The following is an 18,932-nucleotide window of genomic DNA, read 5'->3' on the forward strand; positions in this document are numbered from 1 at the left end:
TGCTACAGACCCTGCCACAGGCATGGGTGTCCACTATGTGCGGCGCCAAACCTACGAATATTGGCGGCATTGTTAGGCAATTGATCTGTTTAGTCCTTGCGACACTGCTCAGGATAAGCGTTTAGAAGATAGATGGATAGATAGATAGATGGATGGATTGAAGTTTTGTTCTGTCTTTTATTCACTTTTATTCGCTGTCCCTTTGCGCGCGTAGTTGTCTTATTTGGTCTAATAAACTGTTGATTGTTAACCTTCACACCTTTGTTAATGCGCTAAAATGACGGGTTACTTTCAAAATTGCTATAATTCAGTGAAGCGGGGTCCCGCTGATGTCGATAAGCGACGTTCATGGGGAAAAAAACTTTTTATATAAAACCTCCCCCCACAGAGAAAATAATAAATCTAAATGGTTTGCATTGTTACAACTCTTTGTTCAGTTAGCCTCACATTTTCATTTTTTTTAAACAATGAGCTAATGCCTTCTAATCACCGCCCAGTTATTGCAAAATGTCATTCACAACTGCGTAGACAGTTTCAAAACAACAAAACCCAGAAGGTTATATTTTCTAAACAGTCCAAACGAATAAATCTTACCAACATTTGTTACACTTATTTACTGTTGATAAACATAATAAAGTCATTTTGTGTTGGAAAAAATGAAGGGGCTTTGCAGTAATTCCACGGAGCTTAGCATTCACTGTTTTGATAATATTTAGCTGGAGAAGCTGGGTTGTGTACAACACTAATACCGAATCTAACAACCCAGGTGTCGGCGGAATATCCCCGATCTGATCTGGCAATCCCGTTGTATCGGTGGGGAGCGACTGAATCCAATCTGGCAGCCTATGTACCTTGCCAGAGCGCGCCCCCCGAATGTTATCTGGCAACCCAGGTCTCACGGTGGCGTGCACAACGTATCCAATCTGGCAGCCCTGAAGTGGTTTATCTGGCAACCTCAGATCCAATCTGGCACCCTGGTACCGGCCGTACCGAACTCCGCAGATTCTACACCGCATGAGAAAACAAGTAACTTTGTAAGGACGGGATTGTGCAGTGGTAACGTAAACTCCATTTGTCACTTTGGTTTTCTGTGCCCAGAAACCAGCTAGGCTATAGGACAGAAAGACGAAGGAGGGATATTACAGCGTTTGTTAGTATAGCTTAGTAATCAGCTTCGCTGCTGCAGTAGTACAGTACGTTCAGGAACCGACTGAATAGCACGGCATGCAGACACACGTGGAAAAACAATAGTGGTTGTTATTGTTTGCTAATGATCTGGCTAAGACTTGGATGGAAGTTTTTTTTTTTTAGCCGTCCGCCCACCCGCCGATATTTACTAATCAAATAAAGAGTTCTCTAAAATGACACTGGTGGAAGCACGTTATAAACATTAATCCTGGCGCACACTCCTGGTTAAATGTCATAAAACAGGACTTCTGTGTAACTGTTTGAATATTGAATTAATTGTTAATTACAGAGCTATTATATAGCAGTAAAATGTTAGAGCCTACGTCGCGACAGCAACAACGAAGCACAGAGATTTTTGCTCATGCTTTTTTTGAATTTATGAATAGTAGTTATGTTTGTAATTTTCCTTATTAGGCAGATTTTTCTCTCCAGTCACCAACACCTAATTTGTAGGAACCGCTATTAATCGAAACGTAATTATGTCCCTATAATCCTACCTACTCCATGATCTCTGTTTAAATGAGGTTACAGTAGGGGCTTCTGACATGGTCTGTTATGTAATGGAAATGTACGGTTTCAAACTTTAGACTGAGGGAGCATAATTTGAAACCCCATTAAATATATTTTAATAGATAGCATGCCACGTAAAAGCAGCACGATTGACGTTTGCAGATAATCTGGTAATATGAATTTTTAGTTTGCATGTTGAAATGCAAGGTAAAGATCAGGTACCATTTCCGAATGTCTCAGTTGTTATGTGCATTTTTCTGATACATATCTCATGTCTGGACAGATATCTGTGAAATTGGATTCCTGAGTTATCTAACTCGCTTGCTTTCTCCATCAGGCATGTGTTGATACATCAGTGATGTTGGAAGGTGCATGAGAAGAAAAGGTGGATAATTGCAGTGCACCTTTCGGGCGTTGGTCACAGCTCTGAACTCGTGATCGATGGCTGAGAGTCTAGGTCACTGGATTACTGCCTTCTCAGACATTGCTCTGTCACTCACTGCCCTGTACACTGCTGGCTGTCTTTTCAAGGTAACTGCATTTGACAGTGTGGGGTTGTTTTTAACCTTTATTAGGGTATTCTCGATTGCTGACTGTATTTAAACTATGTTTGAGTGAAAACTCACCCATTTTAATAATTCAAATTGTTATTAACTTTAACAAGGTTGGTACATGACAAGTAAACATCCAGTGAGACAGTATGCCAGCAACACGACTGATATTAATAAAATGGCTATATAAAAGTAAATTAAATTAATTTAAAAATAAAAAAGGGGGGTACACACAGATGGAACGCAGCAATAGTCACAATATAAAAAATAAATATGATCATGAGACGATGAAATGTGATTCCAAAGTGATCCCATATCAGCCTTATTTTATAGTTTTTATCTGTCATCCTAATTAACATGGATTCACGTGAGGCGATTTTGTCATATAATTAAACGTACATATCGTTAAACGTTTAGTATTTTCCAGTCCCCGAGGGCTGTTGATGCCCATAGTAACATCACCCGTAACTCCTGAGAGTTCCTCTCTTGACAAGTTCTCTGCTTGTGATCTGTTGCTGGGTGGTCACACTCTTGGAGATACTGGCAAAGTCTTGTCCAGCCACTTCCTCATGTGACTTACGATGGAAAACTCATCTAAACCAGGTTAAGTTTAAATTGCATGTCGCTGAGAAACAGGCGTCAGTGTGTCAGGGTATTTTTCCTCTCTTGTGTGGCTTGTCCCATCCGATCTGCTCTCTGCAGGATCACCGGGCCCCGGCTGTGGGCCTTTTCCTGGTTGGAATCTCTGCAGGATTATCCTCACTTCCTGATTCCAGTCTGCTACCAGCATGCATCAGGCAGGACCTGGAGTGGGCGGGTGAAGCGCTGGGCCCGGCGCTGGTCTCCTTCGACTTCCTGTGGCTCAGTGAAGACCGACTGACAGCCCAGGTCCTGCTGGCCTGCTCAGTGCTGCTCCCCGGGCTACGTGATTGGCTCTCTCAGGAGGGCCTGGTATCTCTGACACACTGCCTGGCGCTTTCATCACTGTCCTGCTCGCTCACTGTGAGCCTCTTCACAGGCAACGCCGCTGGGGTGCTGGGAAGCGTGGCCCTTTGCCTGCCTGCTCTTCTGGCCCCTAAGGCAGGAGCCAGTGCTCTTTCTGGTTTCGTTATGGCTGGGACCAGAGAAGAACCATTGAACTGGCTCTTAAAATGTTCATTGGTGATGGGATGCCTGTCCATAAAACAGGCACTCTGTACATACCTTCTGGATCTTAAGAGAGGAGAGTGAGTTGTACCATTTATCACAGACTTGAAAAAATTGAGGCTTTGGAAGCTGTGCTGCTTTGGATGCTTCCAGTCTTTGTATGCATTCACCCAATGGGAGCCCTTTAAGTTTAGCACGTCCCATTGGTTACCATTCAATGACTGACAGCGCAGTGCAGTTCCCTGCACTTCAAAGTGCCTTTTTGCTGTTCAGCCCTGAGAGGAAAGTCCCCCCCCCCCCCCCCCCCCCATAGATGTGCTTTGCATTTGTGCTGACCTACTTAATCCGCAAGCGAGAACCCACAACGGGAGGCTCGCATTACAAAATTCACACCCACAAGGTTCAGATAAAAGTGTCAGTATATTTGAGAGAGGTCACATGCCCCGTAGTGACGGAGTCATGCAGCTGTGGGAGGCCATTGTTGCTGGGAGGTGGGAGTCACAGTGAAGCTCATTGTTCTGGGGGGAAGAAAGGCAGGGAGGAGAGCTTCCTGTTATCAGATATCTCTGTGGATGATCACATCGTAAACTAGACTGTTATAATGATCATTATCTTTGTTGTTTTAAAGTTAACCTCCCGTATTAGTTGGACTTTTCCAGAAGTTGTTTTTCTACAAGAGTGAATTGTCATGCATGACTCTGGACGGTTTATGTGCAGGAATGGGCATGATTGATAAGGATCTCAGTAAGGGCTTGGTGAGTTTGCTTAATCCTCTGTCTCCTCACCATCGCGTGTGTCTGAACCAGAGACTTTGCCTTTAAGCCTAAAATAAAAAACCTGTTTTTCATCACAACGCTGTAACTGGAACGTGGCCACTGAAACCAGACAGCCGGCAGCGTGTTTTGAGAACGCACCTTCTCGGTGTTTGCGGGTGTGTTTCGGGGCCTCGTGTGCTTGGTGAGCCACGTGCCCTCTGCTGACGCAGCCCCTTTGCAGGAGCAGCAGGAGCACAGAGGCCTGGGATCAGCAATTACGTGCTGGCCCACGTCCCAGTGTGGGTGCACCACGCGTCCATCAAGGCCACGTATAATGAGAAAGCTTTCCTCTTATCCTATTTAGAATTCGGGTGCCTATTGTTTAGTTTAAGAACCTATTAACAAGAAAAAATGCAAAGTATTTATATAATGTTGCAGTTGCTTAATAAAAAAACAGCTGTTATCTCAACATGTCATTTTGAATGTTTTTTTTTGCTAGAAATTATTAATGTCCAAAGGCATGTGTGATAAATTATGGTAAAAATGCGTTTTTTTCATTTAGCTGTTGAACTGGCGTCGGTAGTTAATAAAAGGTCACTACGGAGAGTCTAGGAAGCTTTCAGAGGGATGTTACTGTGACCTCTATCATAAAGTGAATTGTCGTTCAGTATAATAAACCTGAAATCCCCCAGCAAATCACACTATGAGCGTAGTTTAAAATGATAAATTTAGATACAATATCCCTAGTTTTATTTCTTTCCTGATGAAGATCTGTAATTATTATGCAACTGTAGTTCTGTTTCCTTTATATTAATAATAAACGGAAATCCCTTCTAGTTTCCTGTCTGAATGTGCTACATTATGCTTTTTGACAAGCATGCTTGTGTAAAATAACGTTTACTGATCGAATAACGGGGGCAGCAAGTCACAACGCACACGCTGCCCTTGAAGCTAGCAGGGTCTGGTTTGTCTCATTCGTCTCCCTTACTCCTGCTTTGCCACTGCGGAGGAGAGAGGGAGCGCACTGAGCATGCTCTGTAGCAGCAACCTTTAGATGGATTATTTGGGGGGAGGGGGGGCTTCGCGGAAGCCAGCAGAGCCGTCAGCAGTACAGTGAGGGAGGGGGAATCTGTGGGATTCCTGCTGTCGAGGCAGAGAAGATACGAAGCCGGGGGATCGGGGCAGGGTCGATGGACGGGAGGGAGACAGGCTGCAGGTGACCACGGGTCTGAAAGGATGCGGCGCTTCTCAGCGGTAAAGTGGAAGGGTACATCAGACCAATGTGGCTTCCAGCTGAGAGCGGGTAGAGGACCAGAGATACGACCTCAGAAACAAGCATCTGGACCAGGAATAATCTGCTGGTCACCTTAATGAAAATGAACACGAGTCTCATGGAGCAAGTGACCACTGGGACTGGTAACTGATTCCGAGTCCAATTTCCAGGTCAAGATTTTGCAATGCAAAATTCATTTTTATTTTTGTTATTTTTTTAGTGTTGTTATTATTAAACTCCTCAGAAAAATTCTCCGGTGCTGAGCTTAGGTGCTTTCATCCTTTTAATGATTGCCACTGTCTTCTGGGGTATTTAAAATTTTGTAGCAATGTATGCTTTCTACTCTCTGCTGGTCTATATCTTCTACACGGTCTTCAAGAAGGAGGAGTTAGCCCTAGAGGGGGAGGGGCCTGACAGAGCCAGCGAGCAGGTATGTTTGGCTGTAAGGCCCTAATCGCCACGAGACGTCCAATCAGGGGAAGTTCTTCTGTAACGTATATATCTTGTTCCATAAAAGTCACAGTCGACTGATAGAAAATGTGCGGCTTCCATATTTCGTTGAGGAAAATTCCAGTGTCGTGGTGTTTGTCAGTAAAGTCTGATCGTTTTATTTCATGTCGGCTGTTAGATATTTATTCGTTTTCTCCACACATCCTCTCACAGAATGATATGGAGACGAGGCATGTTTCCATGGAAACACAGAGCAAGAGCAGAAATGGCCACACCCCCAGTTTGGCACAAAGAGGGTTTGACAGGTCCAGTGACTCTGGGGGTATGTGTCTGTTCAGCACCAGTGTTATTGCCAGCTGTCATGTGAAAGAAGTTTGAATTTTTCATCTATCGCTCTATTTCTGGCAGGTTTCTCACCCATATATTAGTATGTTTCAGCTGATCAGCGAATAACTCGACAGGGAGATGATAGGGCAGCTTTGTCGCTATGCAGGCAGTAGCAGTGACAGTGATGGTCTCAGTGATGAGGAAGAAGATGATGATGATGGTGACCAAGACCCGGGAGCTGCCGCCGGCACCCCACTGGCTGCATTTCTGTCTTTCAAGCAGGAAGCGGAGCGGAGGACAGGCTCCCAGGGCTCGCTGGAGCACGGAGGAAAGGTACCCCGAATTATTTATAGGTTTTATTTGGGCCTGGAGCCTAGGGGCCGGTGTGGAGCAGCTAATAACAGTAGCGCATGGAGTCCATCTAATGTGGGCTCAGTCTTCGATGCCCTAGTGGGGTGAGATGACACAGGACTGTGCGTGGCTCAGGTCCCTGAGTCCCCGCTGGTGGTGGTGATGTCACACCTGCTGAGCTTCCTGGAGCAGTACGCACACCTACAGCAGCTGCAGCAGCAGGCCGAGCGGTACCGCTCTCAGCTAGAGCAGCGCCACGCCCGGCACAGGCGCCAGGTCCGGGTCCTTCGGGCCTCCTACCGCCAGCGGCTCCGCGACAAGAACAGCATCATCAGCAGCCTGGAGGAGGCCATGGCGCAGCAGCAGGCCGGCTCCCTGGGGAGCGACGGTGAGAAACGGGATGGGCGGGATCTCATGGGTGCTCCGGGGGGCTGGGAGGTTCCAAATCAGCTGCTCCCTGCTAAGTCACTTATGGGTTAAATGCAGAGGACACATTTCATTACTGTGGAACAATGACGACTAATCACTCTCACTGGAACCCACAGTAAGACCAGAGAGAGGAGATTTTTGCCAATCTGAGTCTTAATAACTGTCTTATAAGAAGTCTACAACAGTGTTTTCCATCCCGGTCCTCGGGGACCTGGAGACAGTCTTTGTTTTTGCTTTGAGCAAAAATGTAAACTGACTGGCAGGGAGCTGGGAAAACATGGACCGTCTGTGGGTCTCCGAGGACCGGATTGGGAAACCCTAGCTGAAATATTACAAACCAGCGACACTGTGGACATGCGCACAGGCCCTCATCCTTCTGAGCCGTAAAATGCACCAGAATACAGTTGTTACTGGATCAGTGGAGCACGGCATGCCAAAGGAAGGGCTTCAGCAAACAGGGATACAGGCCAAATCCCACATGAATGAAGTGCCATGTAAACGGAGTCATTGGGTACCTGACTAATGATCTGAAATCAGATCTCTGGAGTTACCCAACGCCCCCCTTTTTTTCCCATAACTGCTGTTGTAAAAAGCGTGTGACTCTGGAAGCTCGGAAATGGCCTGTGAATGACAGAGAGCATTAAGGTACCAGCCCAGGGTTATAAATAGCCCAGGTGAAGCCACAAGAACATACTGCAGAGTAGACTGTGTGAACTACCTACATTTCACTGAGATCTTCTTGGCTAAGAGTGCAAAACAGTACCAGCACTGCACAGGCTCTGCTTCTGGTGTAATATATCAGTGCTGTATAATCAGTGCACCTATCAAAGGCACATTCTGCATATTTGTATAGTTGGACATTTCACTAGTACCTGCCCTCCTGGGATGAACCTCCCGTGTCCTTCAGTTGGCTTAAAGTAGTGGCTTCTGTAATGAGCAGTAATTAGCTGGGCAGTGACCGTAGTCCCTTGCCGACCGGTCACATGACCCATGAGCTCAAGGCCGTCGCAGATTTCGAACGCCTTCTAATCATTAAATGAGACTAGCACTCATTATGAAACTGATTGTGTCAGCTATAGTCTGCTAATTATGGAGGAAATGAGGATGTTTTGTGGTCGCAGGCGGAATATGCGGCTCAGGATGTTCCACTTCAGTGCCCTGCAGTTTTGGATGCCTGCGATATTCCTTTACAATCAGGTCAAAATAGATGTTGGCTGGCAAGGGCAGCCGGAAAGCTGAAATGGCTGTCGACGGCCCGGACTGTATGAATCAGTTTAAGGCTTGTCGGATATGCAGCATGGTCTTCAGTGGGCACACGCTCCATCCATCAGCAGATATGCGTCGGATGTCAGGATGAGGTCATTTCAGACAAGCTCCGCCTCTGTATTACCTCACGGTTCCTGCTCTGCTGCCTCACACTTTGCCCCCAGCTCATAAAAATCTCCTTGGCAACTGTTCCTGCTTCGCCATGTTAATCCTAAAGGACACAGTGTTGTAAGCAGCCTCAACGTTTCCAATAGACTTTTCCCAGAAACTTATGAAAGCTTCTTGTTCCACTGTGAATTATCTTTTTGTACTTGAGACTATAATGAATTTCTCAAACTGGGACCCGAACAGTTTTTTTTAACATGTCCTTTGCAGAAACTTACTGTAATTTATAAACGTGGCATCTGTCAGTAGCTTTGGTTGTATGTCATATATGTTATACTTGCCTATATCATCCCCCTGCCCACCTATCACCCCTCTACCTGCCTTTGTCACCCTCTTGCCCATCTGTCACCCCCTGCCTGCCTGTGTTGCCCCACTGCTTGTCTATATCACACCCCTGCCTGCCTATGTTGCCCCCTCCCTGCCTAGCCAATCTGCCAGTGACTGAGTTTGACACTGCTAGTATATGGTGTCGATTGTAGTGTGAAAATTCTATTAGTGCACAGATGCTTATGGATCATAAACAGAAATATGCTGATGTTCAGTCATCAGCATTAATATTAATGGTTTGAGAGCTGATTCCCTATTAATATACTGTTAACATCCTGATGCAGGGCAGCATGAGGGCATGATGCAGTAATAATACCATTTAGATAATGTGGTTACTCACAACTACAGATTCATATTATTTAAAAAGAGATTTATTTGCACTTGAAAATGAAACTTTGAAAACTGGACCTGAGCATTAAAATTAAAAGAATCTAAATTATTAATTTCTCTTGTGCAGTTAAGCAATTTAGCCAATTAGGCATGAAAACCTATAACTGTACACTACAGTTTAAGAGGCAGATACTTCAATTTTGGCCAGAAGAAACACCTTCATCCTGGTTTTTACGTTTTATTTGTCTGGAACAGCTTTTAATAAGAAAAGGTGGAACGAGCGAAACCCAGGAAGATACACCAGGCCAGTCAACCCAGTAGGTGACACAGGCGGCCTGAGGGGGCGACGCCTGACAAACCGCCGGTGCCAACGCCTGGCAGGTTTCACGTCTAGTGTGTGTCCCCCCCCCCCCACCAAAGCCAATGAGTACGTAGATCACACTGTCTGAGACCAAGGGTGTTTCTCAACACCAAGAACACGAAGATCATACTTGTGGTCTTGGCAAGGCTGGTCTTGCTAACTTCCCTCCCAAGAACGACATTGGGGTGCAATGAATCATGGGATTGGTCAAGGATGCAACTGATTTATCCTTGACATTTGGGGTGGGGCAGGAACGACATCTGAGGATTTTTTACCATCCTCTGTTCTCCTGTTCTTAGTAGTGGAATTGCTCTTTGGCAATGGAAGATGATGTAATGCAGGTACGCAAGAAGACGGGTAAGGTCAGTACAGATACTGAGAAATACCCGAAGTGAAAATGAGCGGTGATGTTTGCCGGGTGGAGGTCGGCAGCCTCACTCTGGACAGCACGTGGCCTCCGACCGGCACTGGTGCTACTACACACAGGAGCAGAGTCAGTCTCCTGGGGATACTACTGGCCTGTAACTACGCCATAAATAAACACCACCAGCGGCCTGTATTAATTATTAACAACCTGCTGTTACCAGAGGCTACGTCAGTCCTACTTGCGTGACTGAGCATATGGGCTACATTAAGAAATATGTATGAGATTCCAGTTCAAAGTGGAATGAGCACAGCAAGCTGCCCACACAGACCAGAAAGCAAACCGACTGTGGGCAGCGTATCTGCGCTCAGTCCCTTAGGGGTCGTTCTCTCGCCATCCGTATGAATTTTTAGCATGGCATGAATTCCTTTCTAATATTAACTGCACAGTGATGTTTTCTTATGCCGAAATTAGTGAATGGGAGCATCTATGCTGTTATATTAGGGCAAATGGTAGCTTCTAGGGAGGGCTTCTAGCGGGGGGGGGGGGGGGGGGGGGGGGCTCTCCAGTGAAAAACGCTAATATCCAAATGTCTAAATGAGGGAGGGTAGCTTTGCATGAAGGTGTACAATAAGTAGCTAAATGCTAACAAGGTTTCTGTGCAGCAGGGGACTGCAGCCCAGAGCCTGGGTTCCAGGCCGGGTTGCACAGGCTGGTGGAGTCTCTGTGCGGCCTGCAAGGCGAGAGGAGCCGGCTGAGCAGTGAGCTGCACTCACTGCACTGTCAGCTGGAGCAGAACGACCAGGACCGGCATGTGCGGGCGCAGGCCTGCCAGCAGCAGGCGAGTGGGGCGGCCACCTCTCCTGGGCTTCGGCGCTCAGGACTTCCTTTAAGAATGACCAGCGATATAAATGTCATGGGTGTCCCCAATTTTCCCAGATCGAAGAGCTGAAGAAGTGCATTGAAGAGAGGGAGGAGGAGCTCTCCAGACTGAGGGCGGAGTCTGTGAGTTCACCACAGCAACATCATCACCGTTGAGACAAATGACATCACAATGGTCAAAAATTCACGTCATTGTATTCATACAGTTATATTAAAGGAATCCTGTTTAATTGTTGGCCAGTCCTGTTAGGCCAGGGGTGTGAAACGCTGAACACACGATTATCAGGGTGCATTAACCTACGCAGTAAGGGGAAGGTCTCTTCCTGAACATAGCCAAATCTGCTCCCATGCCCATGTTGATGCACCACTCTGAGTTTGGGTTGGTAGCGTCTTTTGGAGCCCAGCGTCACTTCCCCTCAGGGCGTGACGGACTCGGAGAAGCGGGTCGTCTGCCTGACAGCCGAGAACGAGAGCCTGAAGCAGAGCCTGGCTGTGACTCAGGGTCTCCTGCAGCAGTTGTCGGTCCTCCCGGCTCAGTCAAGCTCCATGCTCCTCAAGGTGAGGCTGGGTCAGCAGTGCGCTCTCATCCCAAAGATTAGTGATGGCCAGAGGTAGAGAGTTCAGGTCCAGAAAGTCCAGACCAAGGTTTTGTTTCAACCAAACAGTTAAGTATAAAGAGTCACAGTGACAGAGCACAGGGGACCTTCTATTGTAACTTTGAAATGAAATGAGTGTCCAAATTCAGTTTCCAAATGCTTAGAGGAACCTTCTCCCTGGTAACTGGTAGTGACCCCACCCCCCCCCCGTGCAGGAGAACGAGACATTGAGGAGCCGCGTGCAGCAGCTGGAGAGCTCCCTGCACCAGCGGGGGGAGCAGCTCTCCCACCTGGAGCGCCGCAGCGAGCAGTCCGAGTGGCAGCGATGCCAGGAGCTCAGGAGGCGTGAGGAGAGGCTGAAGGAGCTACAGCTGGAGCTGGACAAGGAGCGGGGCAAGGAGCCCACGGTCCAGGTGGAGAACTGAGCCTGGTTCCCCTGCCCCCCAGCCACCCCTCAGTGCTCCACTGAGTGTCAGTCAGGCTGATTTCTGGGGAGACTCTACTGAATGCTTGAATGAGCTTCCCTGAAGTTCAGTAACCTGCCAGTTGGAGAACAGAGATTTAGAACAGCATGTTTGGAGGAAATTTCTTAGCTACCATAAAAACCTGGCTTCTTATGCACCTTCTTGTCATTTTGACAGGGCCCAAGGGCACGTAACAGGAATAGAAGCCACCATCTCAGCCAGTTTAGTAATAGAGGAATATAGCCAAGACCATCATGTTTCTCTCTCTGCAGTACGTTACCCGGACCATGGAGGTGGAGTCCCCAGCGACACAGAGGCAGCTGGCCGAGGCCAGGGAGAGGAACGAGCTACTGTCAGAGAAGCTGTCCACCCAGAGCAAGACGTGCCGGCAGCTGGAGAAGCGGCTCAGGCTCTCTGACCAGGAGGCTGCTGGTCTCCAGCAGAAGGTCACCTGGGCATCTTCACCAGCATAGTAGGTATGGCTGCAGATCAGCCCGGCGGGTTTAATGGAGGTCGCCGCCTTGTGTCCTTGTGTGATGGTGCAGATCGCGGCCTATGAGGTGGAGATAGAGAAGCTGCGAAGGGAGCTGCTGAAGGAGATCGGCCACCTGGAGGAGCGTAAGGAGGAGGCAGTGAGAGCAGCCGCCGAGTGCTCCGAGCAGCAGCTGCAGAGCCTACGACAGCAGTTCATGGGTGAGTCGCCCTGCTGGGGGTCATGCAGGGGTCAGGGTGGGGTCATAGCGGGGTCATGGTGGGTTCATAGTGGGGTCCTGCTGGGGACTTGTAGCAGTCATGCTGGTAGCCATGGAAGCCAAGTGTAGAAGACAACAGCTGAGCCAGAGCGAGTGAGTCGTTTTCCTAGGGGTAAAGGCAGGGTCATGGTGGGGTAACGCAGTGGCCATGGTGGGGTAACGCAGTGGCCATGGCGGGGTAACACATCACATTCAGCAGTGAAACTGCATTCTGAGGAATTTCACTGACGCACCTTCATGTCCTCCACTTGTCCAGAGACATAAGCCCAATCATGACAGGAAATTCACATCCCACAGAGGAAAATAAATGTCTTTTCCCATCAAAATGAACAAAAAAATAAAATGAAAGTATTCAGAAAGGTGGAGGTGGTAGAGATATAGGCAATGACATAATTTTGGGTTGAGGTCTCCACCCATTTAAGGGGGTCCAAGGGCTTAAATTGGCTGGGGAGGTTACATCCCCTCATGATTTTCACCCACATGGGGCTCTTACTGCCTGAATCCTGCACTGAGTGCCTCTGTCACCCGACAGGCCTGCAGAAGCGGCTGGCTGCCCTGCCCCCGACCCTGCGCTCCATGAAGACGGACTACGCCAGCCTGCGCAGCCAAGTCCGCAGCTTCTCCGACTTCTACGGGGCCGCTGTGGCGGAGGCCAAGAAACAGGTGGGAGAAACGTCTCTCTCCGCTCTACCTGCTACAGCCGTCATTCTCTTTAAAGCTTTTGAGCCAAAATGGTGAATCTGGCACTGCTGTGTCACTAACAGTTGGTAATGCGCTCAGTAACTCTTCCCCTTCAGCTTTCTGTGGTCATCAGTGAGATGTCGGAGGCCAACAAGGAGCTGCTGGAGAAGTACAGGAAGGAAGTGGCGCTGAGGAGGAAGTACCACGAGCAGCTGCTGGAACTTAAAGGTAAAGGGAGAAGCGGTCACCTCAGCTAAAGTCGCGACATGGCCTGAAGTCTGCGCAGAAATAAGCACTGTGCCGACTGAGCCAGGCGAGCCCATCGAAACGCCTGCCAGGCTGACATAGCTGCTACGCCCTGCGTCCAGGGAACATCCGTGTGCTGTGCCGCGTGAAGCCTGTCCTGAGGGAGGACCAGCAGGAGGACGGGCAGGCGGTCGTCGTGACAACTAACCCCGACAATGAGTCGGCCGTCATCGTGCTGCACAAGGGGAAGAGTCGCACGTTTGAACTGGACAAGGTGTTCCAGCCTCAGGCCACTCAGGAGGAGGTAACCCAAATCTGGGATCTGCAGCCAATCCAGCAGCACCTTCCTCTGGCAAACGCCGCAATGAGACGCTCAAGGTTCTGCCGACTGACTGGAGTTTGCGTTTCAGGTTTTCCAGGAGATTGAACCCCTCGTGACCTCCTGCATTGACGGATATCATGTCTGCATCTTCGCTTATGGACAGACAGGATCTGGGAAAACATACACCATGGAGGTGCGGTGAAGGAGCCTACTGAGATTCTCTGGGGCTGTGTGCTCACCCCCTCCCCCCGGCCATGATAAAATATGGGAGATTACTTATGAGACTAAATGAGAGGTGCGGTAGGTTGTTGTTTGTAGAAACAATGTCCAGTATCAGAGTATCTTACAAAAGAGGCCTCCAGCGAAACTTCAAACAATGCTGCCGTCCATAGTCTGTGATACAATCCAACACATAATACTGTTCGTTCGTACTGTTCATCGACTTACCCTGCTGATGTTTGCCATATCGATGAAAAGATGAATGGAGGGCATGTCGGACCATTTTCAGGGCACCGTGGAGAACCCAGGTATCAACCAGCGCGCTCTGAAGCATCTCTTCAGTGAGATTGAGGACAAGAAGGACATGTGGACCTACTCTGTCAACGTCAGCTCGGTGGAAATCTACAACGAAGTTCTCAGGTATCAGCACCTTTGTCCTCCTCAGTCTCAGTGAAGCCATTATGACCATTTTTCCCAGTGTTATATCGCTTAATCCCGTTGGTCAGCTATCTGAAGGTGTTTTTGTGCACTTCTTCATGTGATCTGCAGGGATCTGCTCAGTAAAGATGGAGAGAAACTGGACATCAAGATGAACCCAGATGGCACTGGCCAGCTCCATGTCCCTGGTCTTAGGGTTACTGAGGTTAAGAACTTCAAGCACATTAAGAAGGTGGGGTACTCAACAGCTGGGCTCATGTTAATAGGAAGACTAGTCGCTCATCACAATCCTTCTATAAAATTGAATGTTTTGTTTAAATTAAAACATATTTTCACATTAAAGTGCAAAGTGCTGTCTTTTGTTCCATTTAAAAGTTGCAAAAATTGGCATACTTTTGACACCGTGCTAAGTCTTATTGTGTGTTATCGCTTCCTCAAATGGCTGTACTTGATTCATGTTCTGTGCAGATTCTGGCCACGGCAAAGCGGAACCGGGTAACTTTTGGGACCCAGATGAACCACAACAGCTCTCGCTCCCACGCCTTGCTGACCATCACTGTGCTGGGAACAGACCTCATCAGCGGCACCAAAACATGCGGTGAGACACTAGCAACGTGCCTAGTGATGAGATCATTGCATGAACTGCATTTGCATTGGAATGTAACAGTGCAATTACATTGATGAGAAATTGACGGAAAAAGTCATCAAACTGAAAACGACATACAGCCGTGTTTCTCCAAGTTGCCCTTGCAAGCACTAGTGTTTTCCGTACATCCACCTGTCTTCTAATCACGTATCCTGGACAGCATCATGGCTGCCTGGAGTTCATTCAAGGCAACAGAGGTGGACAGTTCAGGTCTAGAAAGTAAAAATCCAGACCAAGATTTTGATTCCACCAACCAGCTGAGTCCTCTGTGACTACAACTCTTTATACTCAACTAGTTGGTTGAAACAAAATCATGGTTTCTGGACCCGAACTGTCCACCTCAGCGAGGCAGCATCGGCCACAAGACCTGGGCCTTGCGTGGCTCTGGAGGAGAGGTCCGTGAGCAGTAGTTTGCCGGTTCCTTGTACAAAAGCATCTGCCAAGTAAATAACTATGCAGGATAACAATCCATCACATGGCACAAACACACACACCATAATACTCTGTGGGTGATTTAGAGACACATTAGCCTAACTGCATGTGTTTAGACTGCAGAAGACACTTGCACTGCAGGCACTGTATGCATGGCATTAATGTATGGCAGTCTTTCCCAATCCGGTCCTCGGGGCCCCACAGTCGGTCCATGTTTTTGCTTCCTCCGAGCTCCTGGCCTGTCTTTCGGTCCCCAAGGGCTGGACTGGGAATCACTAATGTAGGGTGTAATAGTGAGAGACTCATGGTACTTCCTGAACATTATCTCGGAGAACACCGTGCCATAACGTCCACCGCACACACAACCATGCAGGCAAGCTGAACCTGGTGGACCTGGCTGGTTCAGAGCGGGTGTGGAAGTCCGGGGCAGAGGGCGAACGCCTCAAGGAAGCCCAGAACATCAACCGCTCCCTGCTGGCGCTGGGAGATGTAATCCAGGCACTGAGGGGCCGGCAAACACATGTGCCGTTCAGGAACTCCAGACTCACCTACCTGCTGCAGGATTCCCTGGGCAAGGGCAACAAAACAGCCATGTTAGTGCAGGTAAACATGTCCGTTCAGTGTTCTCCAGTTTTACTTCATTACCTTTCTTTGCAGTGATTTTCAGTTTTCACTACAAGCGTGTATAAATGCTTCTCAATTTACGATGGTGTGATAGTGATGCATATTCAGTAGTGAATTTTGATCTGTTCCTAGTTTAGTCACATGCAGTACTATACAGACGCTCCTCTGCTTACGAAAGAGTTGCGTTCCGAACAGCTGTTAGTAACTTGAAATGTTTGTAAGTCATTATTCAGCGTCATTTTAAGGGTATATGCAAGTACAAAGACCTAGGATGCTGGGAGTTCGCACGCTACACTGCTGCGCGGCGGGAGTAGCGGCCAGAAGTACTGGGCGGAATTGACGCGCAGAAAAAAAACTAAATTGATGTTGCGGACAGGAAACGGGAACCCAACCAACACAATTTGGACTTAGTCTTCTTCGTTCGTATGTCTGAAAGTTCGTACGTTGAGGAGCGTCTGTACTACCGATGCCAGGAAATGGCAGCATCCATGTAGCCAGATTTGCAGTCTCTGCAGCATAAACATCTCATACAGTGTTTGACAACATATTGTGTGGAATTTTCTTTTCTCTGTGTTTAACCAAATTTTCCCAAACTCAAAAGTCTACGAAATGCTTAAGTGTGTTACTTGCTTCTGGCAAGAAGAGAAAGAGGAAAGCGATTACTTTGGGATGAAATTTAAGATTACTGCCCAGCATGAAGGCAGCAGGTCTGTAATGGCCTTAATTAATGCCTCATTTAGTAATCTAATCATTCATATTCGACTTACAGGATCATCGGAACGTAACCCCACTGTAAATCAGAGTACCTGTACCGTTTTGGTTCCCCATTTCTTTGACCCTGTTAGAAAACCCGTCGTAAAGAGTTTAGCAGAAAGCTAATTTTGTACGTCATATTGGTAATTTAACTTAAATGGACTGATCACTTATCCACTTTAACACTGTTTACGGTTCAGATTTCCGCCCTGGAGAGGAACGTGGGGGAGACTATGTGCTCGCTTAAGTTTGCCCAGCGGGTGTGTGCGGTGGAGCTGGGGCCTGCTACGCAGAAGATCGACAGGACAGCCCAGTGCGAACAGTGCTCCTGAATCGACCAGGGCCACCAACCGTCTCGGAGGACTACTACTACTCCTGGGCCTCGAAAGCAGACCCAAAGATCTCAATACTGACTATGAGCCAATCCGTCGATTCCTAGGTGGACAGCCCGCGGAGGCCTTCCGTCATCATCAGCGGTTCTCCAGCAGACGCAGGAATACGAGTGCTCCATCGGGAACCAAAACCTCAGCTCAGAACAATGAGGGCCTCCGAATGGTGAAGAGGACAACAGCAAACAGCTTTACAAACTTCCAGCCTAAAAGCAGATACTCATGTCAAGTAGAATAAGGAACCTCCTTTTAACACTGGTCAGCAGGGGGCGCTGTGAGTGCAGAACATCTGGGTTTTTGCATGTCTTGGCTTTCAGAAATGGCAGCTCCTCAGTCGACTTGCATGCAAAGAACTTGAATGCTGGAGCCTCAGTGCCAAAACAAGTTGTACCTCACTGACCTGCAGTGCACCCCGACCCCCTAACAGTGAACATTCTTGGTTTTACTGCATTTACAGGAAACCAGGGCAGGGTTGGCTGATCTCCACTTCAAACAGTCACAGCAGACTGCCCTGTCTTAGCGCAGTTATCGCTCTCTCGCTATTGTGAAGGGGTCCAGCCTCTAGAAATGAGGTACAAAAGGAAAGGCATCATTCGCCTGGGACACTGTCGCAATGTTATTTAAAAAAACAACCAATGTAAAATATATGGCTTCGCCCTGCAGACTGTACCCTGACAGTCTGACAGTGGAGGTGCTGAGATGTAATAGCACCATATAGAAACGTCTGCTTAGGAAGTAAGACTCTGCTTTTGTGAAGTTTGAGGTGCAGCAGGTATGCAACACAAACCAAACATGAACCTTAGTGTATTTGCCATTTCTTACATGTGATTTTTAGCCCTTGGGAGAGATTTAGTCAGCTATCATGTTACATCTGTAGTACAGCGTTAACCTTTAAAAACATTCACGAGATTCTTTTCAACCTCAACTGAATCCTACATAGAATCATTTTTGGGCTTTTAAACGCAACTGCTATTAGTCAGTGATTATTTGGTATGTTTTATTCTGTAGAAATGGTTCTAGAGTATATTTAAAAGTAGTTTTATTTAGTCAATAAAGCCTCCCTTTAAGATGCATATGTACAGTATATATATATATTCCTATACACACCCGACTTGTGACAAGCTCTCCAAGTCAGTGTCCCTCGAGCCTGCCCTCGGGGACCCCCACAGCCCTCGGGGACCCCCGCAGCCCTCATGTTTGCTGCCACATAGCTCACCTGAACCAAGTAATTAAGTATAAACCGATCAAGAACAGCAAATATCAGGTACAGGTGTTCGAGAGCAGAGAGCCAACAAAAATGTGGACTGAGCGTCCAAGGACTGGGTCGTGTTATCAAGTTAAATTTCCAGGTCTATGACATAATGGTAAAGTCAGTGCACTGAGTTTCACAGCCAGAAAACCAGTAAAGAGAAATAAGCACCTTAATGTTTATGTGACTGGGTGTACTGGGCAACACAGGACTCTGGCTGCTGCAAAAGGTGAAGCGGAACCAAATGGACATCGGCACAAAGATACCGAACTCAAATCATCACCTTGTCAAAAAGTTAAATGAGCGTCAAGTGAAACATTGTCAGCAATGTGACCAGTGTGCCAACGACGTAGAGAGCAATAAACCAGTAAAAACAAAAATGTACGTAACTGGCTATTTCAGTCGTGTGTGGTATGGAACTAAGAAAAATACTTCATGGAGTTAAC

The 18,932-nt window shown here is 47.6% G+C and overlaps 1 protein-coding gene across 3 annotated transcripts; it reads left to right on the forward strand.

Moving 5' to 3' along the window:
- Window positions 1–2: 2 nt before the first annotated feature.
- Window positions 3–18,866, forward strand: si:ch211-257p13.3 (kinesin-like protein KIFC3). Of its 3 annotated transcripts, XM_049024989.1 has the most exons (21): window positions 4–1,056; window positions 2,036–2,229; window positions 2,952–5,853; window positions 6,087–6,195; window positions 6,367–6,533; window positions 6,687–6,939; window positions 10,462–10,634; window positions 10,733–10,798; window positions 11,096–11,233; window positions 11,487–11,684; window positions 12,008–12,181; window positions 12,281–12,428; window positions 13,020–13,150; window positions 13,285–13,396; window positions 13,537–13,718; window positions 13,825–13,929; window positions 14,245–14,375; window positions 14,505–14,625; window positions 14,862–14,991; window positions 15,845–16,074; window positions 17,049–18,866. In XM_049024989.1, the coding sequence occupies exons 3-21, from the start codon at window positions 5,752–5,754 to the stop codon at window positions 17,178–17,180; spliced, it is 2,802 nt and encodes a 933-aa protein (XP_048880946.1). In that variant the 5' UTR covers window positions 4–1,056; window positions 2,036–2,229; window positions 2,952–5,751; the 3' UTR covers window positions 17,181–18,866. The 3 variants fall into 3 exon arrangements, with proteins under 3 accessions (XP_048880945.1, XP_048880946.1, XP_048880944.1); XM_049024988.1 differs by having other exon boundaries at window positions 3–1,056; window positions 2,952–6,195; XM_049024987.1 differs by having other exon boundaries at window positions 2,952–6,195; window positions 10,459–10,634.
- Window positions 18,867–18,932: the final 66 nt, after the last annotated feature.

Source organism: Brienomyrus brachyistius, chromosome 9, assembly GCF_023856365.1.
Source record: "Brienomyrus brachyistius isolate T26 chromosome 9, BBRACH_0.4, whole genome shotgun sequence".
NCBI classification, from domain to species: domain Eukaryota; kingdom Metazoa; phylum Chordata; class Actinopteri; order Osteoglossiformes; family Mormyridae; genus Brienomyrus; species Brienomyrus brachyistius.